This window comes from Drosophila obscura, unplaced genomic scaffold, assembly GCF_018151105.1.
Source record: "Drosophila obscura isolate BZ-5 IFL unplaced genomic scaffold, ASM1815110v1 contig_30, whole genome shotgun sequence".
Lineage (NCBI taxonomy): Eukaryota > Metazoa > Arthropoda > Insecta > Diptera > Drosophilidae > Drosophila > Drosophila obscura.
In genome coordinates this window covers 749,213-768,458 of record NW_024542818.1, presented here as the reverse complement: position 1 = coordinate 768,458, position 19,246 = coordinate 749,213, and the positions used below count along the sequence as shown (strand labels likewise).

At 42.2% G+C, this 19,246-nt stretch overlaps 1 protein-coding gene across 21 annotated transcripts in view; it reads right to left on the bottom strand.

Annotated features, from left to right (window-relative positions):
- LOC111073978 (protein alan shepard) overlaps window positions 1-19,246 on the bottom strand; it is a 147,832-nt gene that overhangs the window by 36,146 nt on the left and 92,440 nt on the right. For 15 of the 21 annotated variants that reach the window (XM_022366572.2, XM_022366567.2, XM_022366566.2 and 12 more), the window contains one exon: window positions 11,640-11,678. The exons of the other annotated variants lie outside the window; for them this stretch is intronic. In XM_022366572.2, coding sequence (XP_022222264.1) covers window positions 11,640-11,678 — 39 coding nt within the window. The remainder of the gene's footprint in view (window positions 1-11,639; window positions 11,679-19,246) is intronic. 21 annotated transcript variants of the gene reach the window in all.

The following is a 19,246-nucleotide window of genomic DNA, read 5'->3' as shown; positions in this document are numbered from 1 at the left end:
CTGTTCGGGGATCTGTTCCAGCTGTGGGCATGCATAAAATTGATATCTTAATGGTTGTTATGTGGGGTAGGGGTAGGGGTTGGGTTGGGGATGGGGTTGGACAGATTCCAATGTTCAGGTTAATACTGTGCGTGCTCATCCCACTGTGAAGGGTGTTATCATCCATCAGTGTAGCAGCAGGAGCAGGAACATGAGCAGGAGGAGGAGGAGGAGGAGGGGACGACCCAAAGACTCAAATGGAGTGTAAACTGTTTTACGGGGGAGGCTGAATACACGAACGAATTCAAAGATTTCAGGTGTGCTCCAGGGTTCCTATGGAGACGTTTTTTTTTTATAAATAAAGAATTCGGCTCCCTATCAGAAAAAGATTTTCGATTGCTAAAGGCACGACAAAAACGTTCTGTATGGATTCTTATAATAAAACTTCGATGGATTCTTCTAAGATTTCTAAGAAACCCAAAAGCTTCTCTTACAAAAAGTACCCAAAATAAAAGTCCTTTCAATTTTCATTCCCAAATTGATTTCATTTCATTATCAGATCCTTATTTCTTTGCTTTATTGCTTTCGTCCCACACACACACACACATGTTAAATGTTAAATGAAAATCCCCATCGCCGCCGCGTAACTAATTTAATCAGGAAAAAGCTTTCATCTAGGGAAAAATCTCAGAGAAAATCGAATGGAAAATCGCATGGAAAGTCATGCCCATTAAATTGAGCTCGCAATCGACTTCAAAGCTCATTAAAACGATTCTCTTTTCCACACAAAGAGAGACCGGGGAAAAAAGCAGGGACAGGGACAGCCACAGGAGGGAGAGAGAGAGAGAGAGGGAGAGATGGAAACCCCCAAAAGTATCATAAATCATTTCTGTGAAATTTTCATAAATTTAATGAACATTAAGTGTGTGTCCCCAATGTCGTGGCTCCAATCTCCACATGACTTCTACCCACTGGACAAAAGGGACGAGGACAACGAACGAACGACAGCACGATAGAGGGGTGCTGGTGCTGGTGCTGCTTCTGCTGCTGTATGTGTGTTTGTGGGAGTAGGGGGTGTGGCAAGTGGGTGGCGATTGGGTAAGTAGTGGGCGGCGTTGTAGAATCTGAAACGGTAGTCATCAGTCAAGCGTAATTCAATGTAAACCGATATATTACCACTCTCTCTCTCTCTCTCTTCCCTCCATTTGCCACTAGAAGTACAGAAGTAATGTCTGCCCCCCACAGCACCCCCTTTATGCGATATGGATACGGATACAGGGTGTGTGCTCTGGGTGGGTGTGGATGAAGCGCAACTTGAGGCATGTACGGGGGCGTGGGGCATGGGGCATGGTAGGGGCTGGGCTGGCTGGCTGGTGCCCAGTTTCGGTTGACAGCAAATCTGAATTTGATCACAGAGCAAACATTACAGAAAGCGTTGCAGCAGAAGCAGCAGCAGCAGCAGGAGAAACAGGGACAGCAGCAGCGGCAACAGCAGCAGCGAATGGTGGCAGCAAAAAATGATTTATGAACATCCGCTGTGTGACCAGAGAGTGGCCCTCGCCCCCTGCTCATGTGCTACCCCACCTCCCCCTCCCTTTGTAGACTACCCCTAGTGATGGCTTCCCCCAGTATCTGGCCACCCTATTTCTACCCTCGAACTGCTGCTAATGATCCTACTAGAAATGTGCTTTAAATCTGTTCTATATATTTTCTATAATTAAGAGGGAAATTTAAATCGATAATAATGCCTTCTGCTCTTCCATCGAAACTCTCAAGCTCACTTTATTCATTTGAATATATGCATATACACTATGTATAGTTCTACATTCAAGGACCTGCCCTCTATGGATCTCCTTTTGTCTCATTTTAATGCCCATTCCACGAACCCAAAACCACATCTGACAGCAACCGTTTTGGGTGCGGAGAAAAGGGTTTACCCCACCGAAAAAAGATGAGATTCTGTTTTCTGTTTCGCAACTTTTATAATTTCTAAACAAGCCCCAGCGACGGCCCCCTCACAGGCATGGCAAAACAAAACAAAAAGAAAGTTTATCAACGCTTAAATTGGCCATGTCCGTGGACGGGGCTCTGCATGATGGGATCTGCGTGGGTTTTCGTTGGCCTTTTGACTAACGGTAGGAATGCCACTTAACGAATCAGAGAAGAATCGGCAGCCGCTTTTCCCAGTGGCAGCGGCGGCCCCGCCTGCCCCGTGGTGGTGGTGCTGCTGCTGCTGCCTGTCACTTTGGCTTGGAGTTTTTTCCCCAATGCTACGCTCCTTTGCTGCTGCTGGCTGGTTGGCCTTTCCTGGCTTTTCTTTCACACTTCTTTCCCTTGATTTTTCCTCGCTTTTTCCGCACTTATCCCCTGCTTTTCCCCCTTGTCTTGCCCCATGTATTTCCTTTCATTTTTCTGCGCTTTTTTCCGCTGCCTTTTTTCGGGTTAAACTCTCGACAGGCGAATATTTTTTCCTTCGACTTGTTAAAAGTGTCAATTTTCGCTTTACGACAAGAGGAGCCATGTGCGTGGGTGGAGCGCAAAAGGAGGCAAAGGAGAAACAGAGAGAGACAAGTGTGTGTGTGTGTGTGTGTGTGGGAGGGTAGACAGGGAGTTAACTGTTTGTTTATGCCACATGTTGAAAGCGAGCAGGAGCAGTAGCTCCACTCTCCTCTTGGTTCTGGGTTCTGGTTGAGGGGACATGTCGCGGCTTATTGTGTTACACAGAAGCTGCTTCCTGGTCCTGGTCCTGGTCCTGCTCTAGATCCTGCTCCTTCAGGCTGTCCTTCTCTGCTTCCTGGCTGCCTGTCAGCCTCCACCAAATTGCCAATTAAAATGTGCGACAAGTGGGCAGAGCAGCAGAAGCAGCAGCAGCAGCAGCAGCAGCACCACCAGCAGCAGCAGAAGAGGCAACTCCCTCGTTTGTTTTTTTCTCGTTTCGTTGTAGTTAACTTTGAGCCGATTATAGCCGTGTGGCAGAGAGGAGGCGGCTCCGCCGCCGCGTTGCCTAAGTGCAGGGCAAACAAAGTGATTTGAGCTTTTTTCCCCCTACCCAACAATACTTGTTCCCGTCGCCGTTCCCGTCCGGACTTTAACTTTTGGCTTTTCCGGTGCCACACCTCTTCCAAACAAGAGCGAAAAACGAGAGCTTCCAGTTAAAGGATACAAAGTCCTTGTTGAATAATTAAACAGCAAATTGCAGCACGACAAAGCACAAAGGAGTGTAGAGAGGGGGAAATGGTGGAGCAGGCGGCGACAGTGGAGCAGGAAAAATGGAGAAAAAAAACACAGCCTGAGGCAGGAGGAGAACGGGCATCGGTGCGATCCCCTTGGGGATGCGATTTGTCAGGCTTTTCACTTACCTTACCTTTTTTGGGCTTTTTCTTTTTGTTTAACAAATCAAAATTCTTTGAAACTTACCTGCAAAAAAGATAGAGATAGAGAAATGATGAGTGATGGAGGAAAACAGAGAGAAAACAGACACAGAGAAAAAGAGTCTTAAGATACAGATACAGCGAGCAGATGAGTGATGGATAAAGGTAGAAAGAGATTCATGTCAAAGGAATGGGGGAAAGAGGTAGAAAGAGAGACTAAAATCAAATGAAGGGGGAAAAGGGTACAATAGAGAGTCAAAGATTCAAGTGAACATCAACAAAAAAACAACAAAAAGAGTTTAGTTTTAAGTAGCTCGCAAAGTTCTTCAGAGATTTAGCTGTTGAGTGCAAAAGTTTCTGGCCGATTGTCAAACGATTTCGGACCCAAACACCTGACTTGGTCCAAAAATCATTGCTTAAGCCTCATGGCATATTGATGAAACTTTCAGATTTTTTTTAGGCATCACACGATATGTGAGTCTTTTAAATATTAAAATGATATACGTAAAACTTTATATATCCATATATCCATTTAAATGTTTTCTAAATCATCAACCATACCTTTACTTTCTATGGATAATTTCCATATTTATTTCATACATACATCTAACGATATTTTATTTGCTTTTAATGTATGGATTATATTTTATTTAATTTATTTTATTTCTGTTTTAAATTTATTTTATATGCACATCCACAGATCCACATATCCCCTCCCAACCTTATCTTTTCATACTACTATAGTAGGTTCGCTTCCATTTTCATTCATTAGTTCCCTTTACCTATTCCATTCACATCCTTATTCAGGCAACCTTTCCACCCTATCTTTCTAATAAATTCTGTTCTCTTCCCCATCTAAAATATGTGTATATTCTTCTAGCTATCTATCTTTGTTTGGTACCTCCAGCCATCCCACACCGACCATCTCTAATCCATCCATCTATCGATGGCAATCTTTTTGACTTTACTTGCAACATAATTGGCATCTCTCAAGAATTTCTCGTCTGTTCATTTATAACCCTGACACACGAGAGCTTTCCCCTGCCCAGACAATGCGCTGCCAGATATTCCTACAATTTGTCAAAATGAGAAATAATAAAAATCCCCCACGCACACACACACACACACGAAAATTCCTACCAAAAACAAAAAAACCAGAAGACAGGCGAAAAAGTTTGCTCCAATTTGGCAGAGCACAAGACCCCGCCACATTGATAGAAATGCAAATATTGATGGATAGGCCGTCAGGCCTCCCTCTGTCCCCACCAGTTTATGGAGGGGACAGAGATTGATGATTGATAGTGTCACACATAAATATTAACAATTCATGGCACACACACACAACCTGCCTCTGCCTGCCTGCCTGCTTGCCACAAAGGGAAGCCCAGCCAGAAGATGGCCAAAGCCTAGAGACAAGACCAACAAAAGTAGAGCTCATGAATCCCGCACGCAAAAGTCATAGAATATTAATGAATCTCTCTCGTCTCCCGTCTCTCTCCTTCTCTAGAGACGTGTTGAGAACCGTTGAAAGATGCAACAGAAGCCCAGATTTGGAGACCTCTCTCCCTTTCTCTGTGCGGTGGCATAAATGAATTCCATCGGACAATGGAAACCTTATCGTAGATGGAGGAGATGGTAAATGGTTGATGGGGTATGATGGTGATGGTGTGTCCACTCCTGAGGTGGACAAACGCATCGTTGCATGCAATTCGGTGACTAAGAAAATAGAAAGGCAAAAAACTGCAAAATGAAATTGAACCCCTCCCCAGCCATTCGACCCGTGTGCAACCAACACATTGTTTTGTTCTGTTCTGTTCAATTTGTATACTCTATTCCATGCAGACGGAGAGAGGGCATTGTAATTGCCAGCGGAAGTTTGCCAGACACAGACTCAGGAGGGGAACCCTCGAAGGAATCCTCAATCTTAAATTTAATCTCAAATTATTATTTCTTCTCCCAAGAAAATTCCCCTTAATATTTGTCGGGAATTTCCATAAATAATCCATTGCCCCATCAATTAAGATTTAATTTAATTTCCCTTGGCTTTCTCTTACTTTTTCTCCATTTCTCCTATACATTTATTTTATTTCTCTTAATTTCTCACACTAATTGTTATATATTTGGCACATTTTTCATATCTACGAGTATGTGAGAACATTTTTATAGTTGCAGAAACTGCAACCGTGAGGCGCTACTGCATGACGCGTGACTCATTTCTATGGCTGTTTTGATACAAAAGCACTTCCGAAAGGGTGTTTCAATAGTCGTCTTTATTTCGCCTACTTCTTTCCTTACTTTTTCTTTTTGGGGTGTTCTGTTCTTTTGACTTTTTTGCATTTCAGTCACGTTTTACGTTCATATTTGTTTGGGAATTATATTTTGTTGCACACGAACAGCAGGGTAGCAGGGGGAGCAGCCAGGGGAGTGGTATAGTGAGTGGCAATGGGAGTTAAACACCACCCACCACCTCACCCACAGAAAGGATTGCGTGTTGCCTTGGGTATTGCCATTGTTGCTGCTGCTGCTGCTGCTGCAGTTTCTCGTTTAACTTTGTTGACACTTCGTTTGATGAAGTGCGCTTTAGCATTGAACTCTCCAGACTCCACCTACACCCGCACACCCACACACCCACACACTTTTCCACTACAGAGTTTCCCCGCACATTTTCCGGAACTGGCATAATTGAATATGTCTTCATTTTCCTCGAGTCTTCCTCTCTTTTTGAGCTTGTTTTGAATATTCCGAACGAGCTGTTAAGGGAGAAGGAGCAGGAAAAGAGCTATGCTGCCCCATCGATTGGGGAATTGTGAAAATTGAAGAGGAGACGCATGATTGAGAGGGTGGGGTGGGGTGGTGGCTGATTCTCAACTATAATGATAATTGAAGTGGAATGGAAATATGGCAGAAAAAAAAGAGAAAAAGAAATATATGAAGAATAAGAAAGTTAAAAGGAGTTCCACGAGGGATGGAGTGGGGTGGGGTGGAGTGAGCAACGTGCCAAAGGATATAAAACATCAACGGCAGACACAACGACTTGAGAAATATGGAAAATTTCCTCTTTCCACAGCAAATGAAAAATGTCCCGAGAATACTCACTCGTAAGAGAAATGGAGAGAGAAAAAGTGAGAGAAAGCAAAGAAATTGAAATTGAAGTTGATCTAAATTGATGGCGGAGGGGATGGAAATGGGTTTCGAGTTAAATATGGAATGGAGTACTTGGCAGGGAAAGAAAATACGCGAAGAAACAATTGAGAAAACTCTGAGGAGTTGCTGAATATTTCTGCTCTTTTATCTTTTAAATTTGGAGTATAATAAAGAAAGACTTGTTTGAAATAAGCTTTGGATATAATCTCCATTTATATCACTAGGGATCTCTATCCGCTATTCAGGTATCTTAAGCATCCAAGTGCTTCATCTGAAACCCGCAAAGAATTGATCGTTAAATGTCATAATTTGAAAATTAAACAGAAATTGTTGTCGATCCCATAATACTTACACATAGCCTGAAGCACTTCTTCCCTGGGACTCTTCTTACCCCACACCCCTCTTGAAAACTTCCTGCTTCTTGGAGGCATAAAATTCACATTCAACTAATTTTCAACTGCTTTTCCGCAAGCGCTTTTCACACTGCACCACCACCACTGGCAAGGCAACACCACACCATGGAAAACAATGCACAGAAAACATTCAATTTCCATTTGGCCCAAAACACCAGAATGCAACAAAAAACAAAGTAGAGATGCCTCAGAAGAGGAAGAGGAATAAGTAGAGGAAAAGGATATAAAGCAGTACGAAAGGGCGAAGCAGAATCAGAAGGTGGGGAAGCACCAGCCGAGGAGGAGTGTGAGAAAAACTTGCATTTTATGCATTAATTCAAAAATCGTGTTCGGCTGAAAGGAGCAGACGACCGCAGTAAGCGCTTTTAGTACTACTTATACCCCCTATACCCCTCTGTTGCGTGGCTGCCCCCTGCCATCCACACACACTCACACACATGCTGGCGGGCAGCACCAAAAAGTTGTTGCCAAACTCTGGGTATGCCATGCCCCAGCCCCATTCCCATTCCATTCTGTGTGCGGATCCAAAACTTCCTTTTCTTCTCTGCCCTTCTTCTTCTTATTCACTGACTCTCTCTCTCTTCTCTCCTCTAGGCTGTTTTTACACCTGTGCCACACACTCACACACACACACACGTGGGAGAACTTCAGACAAACTTCGGTTTGAACTTAAAGTTCTTCCGGGAGGACGAGGAGGAGGAGGAGGTTCGTCTCCAAAAACAAAACTGTATGCCAGGAAAGCAATAAAAGAGTGGATCAGAGGAGAGTAGGGGGGCAGAAGAATAAAGGAGGAACCGGAGTGCCAGCAGAGAGGTGAAACAGGGCGAGTTAGGCTAAAACTTGGCCCAAAGAGCACGCACCGTGAATATTACTTATTATGTGCAAAAATATTTGCATGGAACAACATAGCAGGAAGGCAAAGGAGTTCGGGGGGAGTAGTGGAGGAGTGAAAGAGAAAAAAACAAGAGAGTGAGATGGAAAGAGAGAGTGAGAGAGAGAGAGGGAGACAAAGACAGTAGACGGAAACGTTTTTAGGCCGCAGGAACTTCCTAATTTTCACAGAAGAAAAAGAATCAGGAGAAGAACAAGGAGAAGAGGAACAAGACCGTCAGATAAGGCAATATTGGACATATGTTAGGAGAAGAACAAGGGCAAGAAGCAACAGAAGAAAGGTAGGAGACGAAACCGAAACAAAAAGAATAAGAGAAATAGAATAGAAGAGGAATATAAAAGAAAAAGAAGATGAGAAGAATAACGGCGCAGAGTAGAGAGGAAGAAAGGCAGTGGAAAAATATGTGAGACTGAGCCCAAGAGAAGACTCGCCCCAAGGAGGTGGGTTGGCATCCAGGAGGATTGGAAGAAGGAGGAGCATCCACAGAAGCTATAGGAGGAGCAGCAGCAGTATGGAGAAGCTACCAAATGAGGCACAGAAGATGAAAAACAGATGTATGTAGTAGGTTTAGGCAGAGAGAGGAGCAAACAAAAAACAAAACCGAGGAGTAGAGGTGGCAGGTGTCGTGCTGCTAATGGAGACAGTGGTGTAGCGGAGCAGCAGCAGGAGGAGAACCTGTGCACAGGAGTCCAGGACAGGAGTGACAGACACACACACACACACACACACAGCTAAAGCAGCGACAAGGACCCGCACTGGGAACCGGCAACCCCCGGACACAGACAGACGGGACCCGAACGCCGCCAAAAAGGACGACGTGTCAGCAGCAGCAGCAGCAGTTTTTTTTCGCACTCCTGGCTGCTGCTGTTTTTGTTGTAAATATCATTAAGTCCGCGTACGTGCCAAATGGCAGTTTAATTATGCCAAAAGGAAAAACTTCAACAGAGACAACCAGAGAGAGGGGGGGAATGAGGAAGAAACTCCAGAGCGGCGAAAGCCAGCAGGACACACAAGACTCCCGTGAAGAAGTGAAGTTTTTTTTTTGGAGAAGCATTTTGCAATTAAAATAGATATAAACATTAAAAACAGTGAAAAATCTACCGCCCAAAAAAAGAAAATATGAAAATTTTCACTTGGGTTTGCAGCGAGAGACGAAGAGGGAAAGAGCGTGGCAGGCCAAGTTGCATACGTGTGAATTATTAGAGGAAAAGTTAATGAGGCCGTGAAGAAATGCGGAGCAGATGATTGGAAGAGAAGACAGCAGGAAGCTGGAGACAGAGAGAGAGAGAGAGAGAGAGCGAAAGGAAGATGGAGTGGCTGGAAAATTAGATAGAAAATTCCTTGTTTGACAAGTTGATTAGATGGCAAGGAGACAGGCAAATGCGACTGGCAGAAGAGTCGTTGAGAAAAAGTTGCGGCACCTCCTTCAAGACATTTCGATTTTAAATTTAAAGTTTGTCTCTTCAAATTACGGTAAAAATGCCAACAGCAAAAAATGTCGATATTTCTCAACTCTGTAAAAAAGTTTATCATTTATTTTCGAAAGAAAAAACAGTAAATATTCGTGGGATGTTTATGGAACTTGTTAATATGTTTTATTAATTTCGATGCCGAATACAGAATATTAAATATATTAGCTCGTGTCATTGGAAAACGTTTTCTTTGTGTTTGTTTAATTGGCAGCCATTAACCAACCAAGTAATATATTATTCAGGCTTTTCCTTCTATTAATGAATGACAAAAGACATTTCCAGTGCCCCTTCTACATATGAATAATAAAAGAGTTTCCCCTTATTTGTTTTTTGTTCCCCTTTTTTTCTTCCACATTTTCCCCTCCAATAAATGCACCGAGGAGTGCCACTCTGTTGCTGTTGAAGTGCTTTCCATGCCAGAGTTTTCTCAGTCTCTCGCCTTTTGAAATTTCAAGGGTGCAACAACATCCTCTTTGGGTGCATCATTTTGTTAAAAGTTTTCCCTGCATTTACACCTCCACCTCCGTTCTGACACTGCTCTTTCTTTGGGGTGGTGGAAAAATTACTCCCTTTTTTCAACTATTATTAACAACTATTATTTTGTCCAGTTAAATGTTTTTGGAAAACGAGAGGAGCTTAAGTGATGTTGCCACACTTTGGAGCAGGCACACACACAAACACACACACTCCAATCTGTCTCTTCCTTTCTTCACTCCCCTCCTTTTCTCTACCCCTTTCTGGTATCCAATTTGCGTTAACATTTATTACGTACTCGAAGGCGAAACTTTTCTCGAATTTTATTCTCTCAACTCTGTTGAGAGGCAGAAATGGGGCATACCAGGGGGGCGGATTGGAAAACTACTGATGGGCGTGTCCATTATACTGTGCATAATTTTATGACGATAATTAATTTCATGTTTTGTGGAGGGAGGCAGCAATGGGTTAAGGAACACTCCTGCGGCTGTATACGCCTACCATTCCGGAAAATGTTTGTTGTTGTTTCCATTCTCTGTCTGCATTCGGAAAATGCAATGTTTCCTTAGAGTACTTTTCTCTTCCTGTTTAATTCTCCTTCCAATTTCTATCTCTCCTCCTTTCCTCTGTCTACTCCTTCTGCTTTTTTCTCCTTCTTATTTCTTCTCCCCCTTTTTCTCCTCCTTTCTTTTCTTCTGTCTTAATCATTGTGCGAATTCCTGCGAATTATTTTTAGCATTTTCGTTTGGCGTCGCTTGCACTTGAAAATGTTCGCGAAATTGCTGCGAAAAACACCCATCCTCTACACCCCACCGCTCTCTACAACAATTCCAGAGAAATTCAGAGGAAAGAAGGCTTTTGGGGGGGACTACAAGATAAAGCGGATAGAGGGACATTCCTTAGCTCATTTTGCGGTTACGACTTGTCGGCTTTTTCTTCTTGTCATTTCCCGCAGCTGTCGTCAGGGCAGCAGGCCCCCCCCTGTCCATCCACCCCACACCTCTCCCTGCACATTTGAAGCCAAAATATTCTGCGAGATTACCCCTCCTGCTACATCCCTCTATTAACCCTTCTGTACCCACACAATGGCCCTACGTTTCGACATTTTGTCTCGCAGAAAGCTCTACAATTTTGGTGTTGGACAATTTTTGCATATTTCTTTTAGAGGCACGCCCACAGGGCGGCACTCACCGCCCTCCGCCCACTCTTTATATATATACAATATTGAGTTTTTATCGTTCAATGCTCATTATTTGTTGTTGCTTCTGTTGCTGCTGCTGCCGCTGCCATGTGGCAAGTACTGTGTGCAACTATTTGCAAAGTAATTTCATGAGTTTTGCTTTTTCGATTTTTCTTTCTTTCCATCAGCCTTAAATAAAGTTTTCGCCCTTTCGCGCAGGAAATGTGCGGGAATGGGAAAGGAAAACTTGTGGTTTTTCCTCTTTCCTTTTTTTTTTTTTAGAATTTTTATTGTTATTGTATTTGCCACAACAACTGTTGCCACATTTGAACTTTGTTCTGCTGCGGTTTTCCCATTTTCGTTGCCCTTCCCTTCTCTTTGATTGGGATACGGTTTTCTTTTGCTTATTTGCATTATTTTAAGGGTTCGACCAAAAGGGGTTTTTTTTTGTGGTGAGCGGAGGGCAGAGAGATGAAACAAAATATATGTACGAGTATTTATTATTTCTCTTTTTTGTATAATTTTTAATGATTTCTGTTGACCTTAAACTTTTTTCTGAGGTTAAAAGTTGGACATACAAAAAAAATAGGGAAACATAATGAGGAATTCGAATTGGGGGAGGGGGTGTTTTTTTCTACCCTTTAATGACTACATTTCGTGCTGATTATATGCTGATTATTTTGTGGTTTCTATTTCCTAGTACTATTCTCTTACCCAAAAGTGCAATTCCATGGGGTTGTAAAGATGACTTACCTAAAATAAGAAGAGAAAAGTGACAATTTTAGGGAAATTCGATATATTTCTGGTAGTACAAATAAGTAGCGAAATAAAAGTCAACATTATCGCAGTGCAAAAGTGGTGGAAAATGTTGTAAATATAAATCACTTGCAATCAATATAGTGCCAAGAATCAATTTAATCTCTCAATTGAGATCCACACGCAGCCAGCTCCTTCTCTGGGCATCACCCTGCCCACCTGTCTGTGCAAACAATTTGTACACTTCTCCTGGGAAAAAGCAGAGCGGAAAACAGCTGGCACATACGCGTACACATATGGCCATCATATGTTAACTGAAAAGAAAAGCCAGAAAGCAGCAGACAGAGATGCTTTAAATTACATCAAAGATCTACTTCACACACACACACACACACACACAAAATCAGATAAAAAGGGAAAGAAAAAAGTCAAGAAAAGAAATCGACAAAATCTCTGTAGCAAGTGAAAGAAAAGCTATGTATGTCCTGCCCATTGGAAAGTGTCGCTTCAATATGTGTGTGCCTGTGTGTGTTTATGTGTAGGAGCTGTGAAAGATGAAAAATAAATAACAATCACACAAAAATCAATATTGACAAAGCGACCTGAACAGAGAGCAGAGACAGTTGCCTCCCTCTCCTCCCCTCCTTTGCCGCGACAGGACTCCAAAGGCAAAAAAAAAAAAACATTCGAGTGGGCGACTCGGCCTGTGCTCAGGCGTGGCCTCTCGAGGCGGCCATATGTTGCCTGCAGCGTTGAAAAACTTACCCAAACGCAAAACGCAAAAACAACGTACAAAAGTACACAAGTTTCTCCTTGTTCTTCTTGCTCGTTTTGTTTCCTTTTTGGATATCGAAATTTATGCAAAACTTTTTTAATCAAGTGTCAGGCCGAAGGGCAAAATGTCGGAGAAATCAAATCAAATTTCGATGGAATTTTCGCACTCAGTTATGGCAGGCTCCTTTAATGAGAGAACAGCTGTTGCACATGCCAAGCGCACACACTCGAACGGAACACACACACAGATACACTCGGTCGTCTCTGGGTTTATATTTTTCTTTCTCTTATTTGTTGTTTTGCCGCTTAGTCGCACGCACATTCAGCTCGAAACGCTGTCGGATGCTGACTGAAAACCGAACAGGGCCAGGCCATGCCAGGGAGTCGGCTAAAAAGAGTCCGAGAGACGAGTCCGCCATGATTGAAAGCCGGCTGCTGCTGTTCGTTCTGTCGGAGCGAGCGAGCGAGGGAGGGAGGGGGGTGGTGGGCTAGGGGTTGTTCTGGGGTGGGGTTGAGTGGGCCTGTGGACTGGACGCAACCTGTTGCGCAGCCCCCTAACCAGAAAAACCGAAAACCAAAGCAATCCCCCAAGCCAAATGGCAATGAAAATGTCATTGAAAAAAGGACGAAGACACATGCACACAGGAAGGAGCACAGAAAGAGGGAAGGGGAGGGTGCAAAAGCGGATGGCTAGGGGCAAAAGAAAGAGGAGAAAGCAATACGATTGACGCCTCAAAGTATGCAGCAAAGGAGCGATGGAGCAGAGGAAAAAGAAGACTCCTTTCAAACTGTCATCGAGATCAGTTCTCTCCTCCACTTTGTCCCCTCTCCATTTTGTTTTTGTGCACCGGAAACGTGGCTGACAGTCAATTAATAAACGGTTCGACACTTGGCCGCCAGAGGGCGTTGCCAGTCCATTGCCTGACTTTCCTTTCATTTTCTCCACTCCTCTTTTTCTTATACAGTTTTTGTTTTCTATCTTGGTTTTTTCTTCTGCTCTGTGTGTGTGTGTGTGTGCGTTTCTTTGCTCTCTCTGCGTGGGTGGCATTTGCGTCATTCATTGGGCTTGGGCCTTAGGGCTGTGGCTGTGGCTGCCCATGGGCCACCCTCTAATTAACATTTTTTCCCCGCACAACTTTTTCATCGTTTTTCTTTTTATTTGCCTTAGCATCAGCTGTTTTCCAAGGAGTTAACAGGTGCTTTCTTTCTGATAGATTTTCCCCTTTTGATAGATGGTATAATCTGGCAGAGCAATGAATAGATTTTTTTGATGGATTACCCTCAAGAATTACAAGCGAAAATTCTTAAAACTTTGTGTGAATTTTCAGTGGAAAATCAAAAATAATTTACATAAAGGGGTTTTCTTTGGAATGGAATGATTTATCCAAAATGTGCATATAAAATTGGGTTTTTTACGACGTTTGTCAGTTTGATTGATGGGTTTTAGAGGTATGGAAGGCGGATTAATATCGTAAAACAAATGATATTTGAAAGGGGAATGGCAAAAGTACCAACCAAAGTGAAGCAGAAAATATAAAAATATAGAACAATTAAAAATTATAAACAAACTTAAAGATTTGCGGTATTTTTTGTATTGCTTTTAGTTACTCAAGTATAAAAAATAAACCCATAAGCGGAAAAGTCTGACAGAAAATCATTTAATTTCTCTGTTTTGATTCTAAAAAAACAATGCGATTTTTACAACAAATATTCAGAATAAAAAGCATAATTAAAACTGTTTTTTAACACTTAAATTTCAGAGATTATTCGCCGCTGTTTTATGCTGCAAAATACTTTAATTTTTTTGTTCTTTTACACGTCCTCGTTTTGCCATGGCTTTGAAAAACGCATCCATCATTTCCGGTTTAGTCACAGCAACAACATCTGCTGCTGCCCTTCATAGAAAGTCACCAACACCCACATTTGCCCACACATTTGTCACCCATTTTAATCTAATTAAGGCTCTGTCTTCCCCCTGGTGAATGACTCCTGCTCCTGCTCTGCGAAAAACATGCAAATCAAACCCACAAAATGTTGGCCAAAATTTCTGCCCACCGTCCTACATTCCCCATTCCCCATTGCTCACCCCCCCCCAAAAACAGTCGTTATCATTAGCCAACAATACGGACAAAGGAAAAAAGAAAACTATTCCCAAAACATATGTCAAATAATAAAATAAAAACCAATCAGCAACAGCTGCAGGGCATTAATAGAGAGACAGAGAGAGAGAGAGCTCAAAGAAGAGAGAAAGAGTGGGAGTGGGAGAGGCATTAGAGAGAGAGTGAAAGAGTGGGAGAAGCAGGGAGCTACATACGCAGAGCGAAATGGAGACAAATTCACAAATTAGGTTTGTGGGGGGGGGGGGTCAAATTAGCAAAATCAAATTTACATTGTCAGCCACAAGAAAATGCGTTCCACTGTGCTAGAGAGGGTGCAAAGAAAGAGAGAAAGCGAGAGGGAAAGACAGAGGGAGTGAGTGCGAGAGAGGACTCACTCCATGAGTGGTTTCAGTGCTACAATCAACAAATGAATCCTTCAAAAACCACAAAAAGTCATGGAAGAAGCTCCTGTGGCTTTTTTCTTTCTTTACTTTGTTGTTGTTGAACATGTGTACCTCCGCTCCACTCCTCTGGCCAACCATCCTTACATTCGCTCTCTACCATTGCTTGAGAATTTCCCACTTCCGGTTGGAAATGGAAATGGTAGCAGAGCGCAACGAGAAAATATTTCGCACGAAGGCGGGCGGGCACCAGCAGCGTTTTGTTCTCCTAAATGTCAAGGATACAACAATTACAACAGCAACAAATGCAAAAACAGCAAGAAAAAAAGGATAACGGGAATCGAATATTTGGATATCCTAGCAGATCCGATCTGTCTCAATCTACATACCAAAAGCAGCTCAAAAGAAAATACTGCTCAAAGTTGCAGACAGTTATCTAAGAGATTCTTCTGGGATCAAGGATTCCGCCTTCTTCGTGCGGTACAAGCATCACCTCAATACCATAGTACCCTCTAAATACCCTCGAAGAACAACAGGCAGAGAATGCCGAGAGCAAGGACAGCGGCATTCAAGCAACGATGTTGCCGTCGTCGTCGACGCCATTGAGAGAAATGCTGTAATTAATTGTTGTGGCACACACATACACACATGGGGCATGCGGCATGGTCGAGCATACAATATGGCCACTTTGTTGACAATTCTTGCGGCTGGAACAGGAGGAGAGTAGTAGTAGTAGACAAGGGGAGGAGTAGGAGAAGACCATGAATTAGTAAAACAAAACAAAAAAGGCTCAAAGGGCGTGAAAAGCTGCATGCGAAGTTTCAGTGGGAGTTCGAAAGACGCTCTTAAAAATGGACTTTGTTGCCGGGAAATGCCGATAAAGGAGTAGATTTTTCATTAATTCTGCTATCCTCTTTCGTTCTACTTCTACTTCATCTTATTAATATTAATATTAATTTTTTGTACCAATTAATATTCCATTCCCAATCCGAAATGACAAATTCTTGAGCTCATAAAAAAGGTGAATCCGTAATTTTTGCCCAGCTTTCCCCTTAGTCTGACCCAAATGAACTCCATGTCACACGTATCCCATGCGATATCTATGGCGGAATACGTTTCCTTCATCCGTTCTCCCCCCCATGTTCTATTTATAAATGACAAACGCAGAATGTGGGCGCCAAAAGCCATCAATCAAAACCAACAACAAAATACGTAAAAATAAATGCAAATAAATACCCGAAAAACAGACGGAAATGACAAAGGGAAAAAAATTCTAGAGGAGCGAAAATTCTCATGGTTGGGGGAAGCCAGAGGTGAAACGAATTGCATGACAACTGAAAGAGACTGACGAGGAGGATTCAAGGGATCTACCCACGCATTCTAGAGGTAATCCAGCAGGTTGGTGAAGGGGGGAAAGCACTGAAGGAATGTTGGGTGGTTTACTGGAATTAAATTAAAAACGTTTAAAATGCGTGCTGCATACTTTTTGGCGCTGTCTGCCAGACAAGGGATGACACTCCAGTTTTCCTCCCCTCTGTATTTTGTTGGGTACAACTTTTCTTTCTATATTTTGCCGGCAACATGTGTGTATCTGTGTTGCGGAAAAACTTTTCTGGTTCCTTGAAGAGTATTATTTCATTTTGCAGGAAAAACTTAAGTAGCCGCAACAAAAAAACAGAAAAAAAGAGGAAATCTGACAGGCAAATGCGCTTCTGCTCATTAAGCCCAGGACTCAGACGACACACACATGTTGTGTGTGGGGGAAGGGGCGGGGAGCGGAGCTTAAGATGTCAGTCCTGAGAAGGGACACAGAATGGATCCCAGAACCCCGTAAAAGACTCCTAGCAAGGCTGCCGAGCTTCGAGTTAATTGAATTCTACGTAGTTTAAGTTATACGACAAAAGTCATAAACTTTCCCTCCTCATATGCGTAAAACGCAAAGTTCTTTTCCATCCTGCCCCAACCCCCTACTTTCTCCTGCTTGCGGTTATTTATGCCAAGCGTGCACGCACAATATGGGAACGAATGGGCAAAAATCCTGGGGTTCCCTTTTAGTGTCATCTATGGGAACCGAAAAACTGCTTGTGCCGCGGCACTTAAACTGCTTTATTATAGGCACAATAATGATGGGGGGGGGCAACAAATGGGTACAGAGGGTAAAAAGTATGGGGTAAAACAACAACTAAAGTGTAAAGTTGTGCAGTATAAAGATACATTTTACATGAAATTTATATCCCAAAACTTGCAGAAATTAAAGAAAAACATTTAATTTAATTGTTTTTCTGCTTATTTTAACTCAGTTTAAGCCATAGAATGGAATTAAAAGATGATACTTTTGCATCATTTTAATATAATTATAAAAATAAGTTTTCAAAGAAGTTTAAAAAAGAATTAACTCAAAAATAAATAAATATTAGCCCACAATGGTTTTTCATTGGTGGTAAGCTGCCGCAGTTTTTTTATGTGCAAAGAATAATACCATGACATGGATGCAAGATTGATACTTATGTTTAAAATAAATATGTGTTATACAAAGAGAAATCCATGTAATATTTTTTTTTTATTTGATCACCTCTCTTTTTATTATTTCCCATTGAATTGTATTTTCTTTACTTACATATTTTTTTCCCAGAAAAAAACTCTATAGAAATATATTTAAAATGTTCTCCTGTTGACTTGTTACATTTTTGGGACCATAAAAGATGTTCCCTGAAGTTTTTTCAAGCAATAACATATCTTTTTGTATCAAGAAAAACCCTCAACAGTTGACAGTTTAGGAAACGGAAAATAAACGAAAAATAACAGATAGAAAATGAAGGAGAATGAGTGGAAAAATATATATAAATAAAAGTTTGGGATGTGTTTGGTTTCTTTTTGGGGAAGAAGTTTTCTTCTGTTATGACTGCATATGACTTACACACACCCAATAGAGACCCAACGGGACCCAAAGCGAGAGAGAGAGAGAAGAGGAGTAGGTGGCAGTGTGGTACTTCCGCTACAAGCTATTCTTAGACAGTCACTATTCTTGAGCTCTACTCCCTTTTTGCTACTGCTACTACTCTCCTTCTTTCATCCCTGTGAGAGGAGAGACAGCCCACAGCCCACGACTTAATAACACTTTAAATTACTTTCATTTCCGTTTTTGTTATTCCAAGCGCGTCGTCACGGCAGCTGGAGAGGATGCGGCGGCCCCCCCTGCTCTATTCTCCCCCATCTTTTGAGAGGCATTCCTTATAGCTCTTGCTGTTGAGGCGTTTGCTTATTCTTAATTAAGTTGCCTTCACTACAAAGAGGCAGACTGCATACAAGCAGAGGAATAACAATAATAGAAACAAAATACAAAAATCCAATAAAAATAAAATAATAAATAAATTCCAATAAATAGAGATATCAATACCATAAATAGGGCATAAAATAAACAAAATAAAGGAAACAAGCTCCTCTTGATCTCTGGCAAAAATACAAAAAAAAAAAAATCATATGAAATTCAACAGCTTTTAAGTCAAAAGAGAGAGAGAGAGATTGGGAGAGATATAGAGAGCGAGTGGTACTTCAGTCTTTGGTATTTCCTTAATTGAATTATAAAATTAAATTCCTAATTGAATTACCATTCAATATCATTTTAATCCTCTCGAATGCTCTTTGAATTGTCAGATGAAGAGAATCGCACTCAAACTCTCTTAGTCGTAAGCTCACTCTCTTTATTCCACTCCTTCTGCCCTTGCATTCCGAAAACAAAGAGAAATGCGACGCCTGCGCCTCAAGCTGAAATGCCGCCCAAGTCAGCGTCCCATGTCCACGTCCACGTCAGCGTTGGCAGCGCAGTTTGCTTCAGCAGCGCCATGTTTGATATATGCATCTCCCTCTCTCTCTCTCTCTCTCTTTCGTTCTGTCTCTGTTACTCCTGTCTGAGTGTGGCATTTTCTGTTGCTTTTTGTGCACACAAGAAATTTTCGAGGTTAACACGCCGGCAATTAATTTTGTGCATCCGAAATGCACTCGAAATTCAATTTACGCAGCCATAAAAAACAGAAATCCTTTCTCAGCTACAGAAAGGAGTGCAAGGAGTGTGGTGAGAGAATAGAGAGGCAGCGGATTGGCAGATTGCATTTTTAAATCGGCTTAAAGCAGTGTAGAGCGGACGGAGGAGACAGTGTGCGAGCGAGCTTCTCTTCAGTGTTGGTTAGCCAATTAAAAAAAAATGAACGCACAACAGTATTAAGAATGAATGGAAAATGAATATGCCAAGGAGCAGCAATGGGAAGCTAGAGGCAGTTGGGAGTCCAGAGAG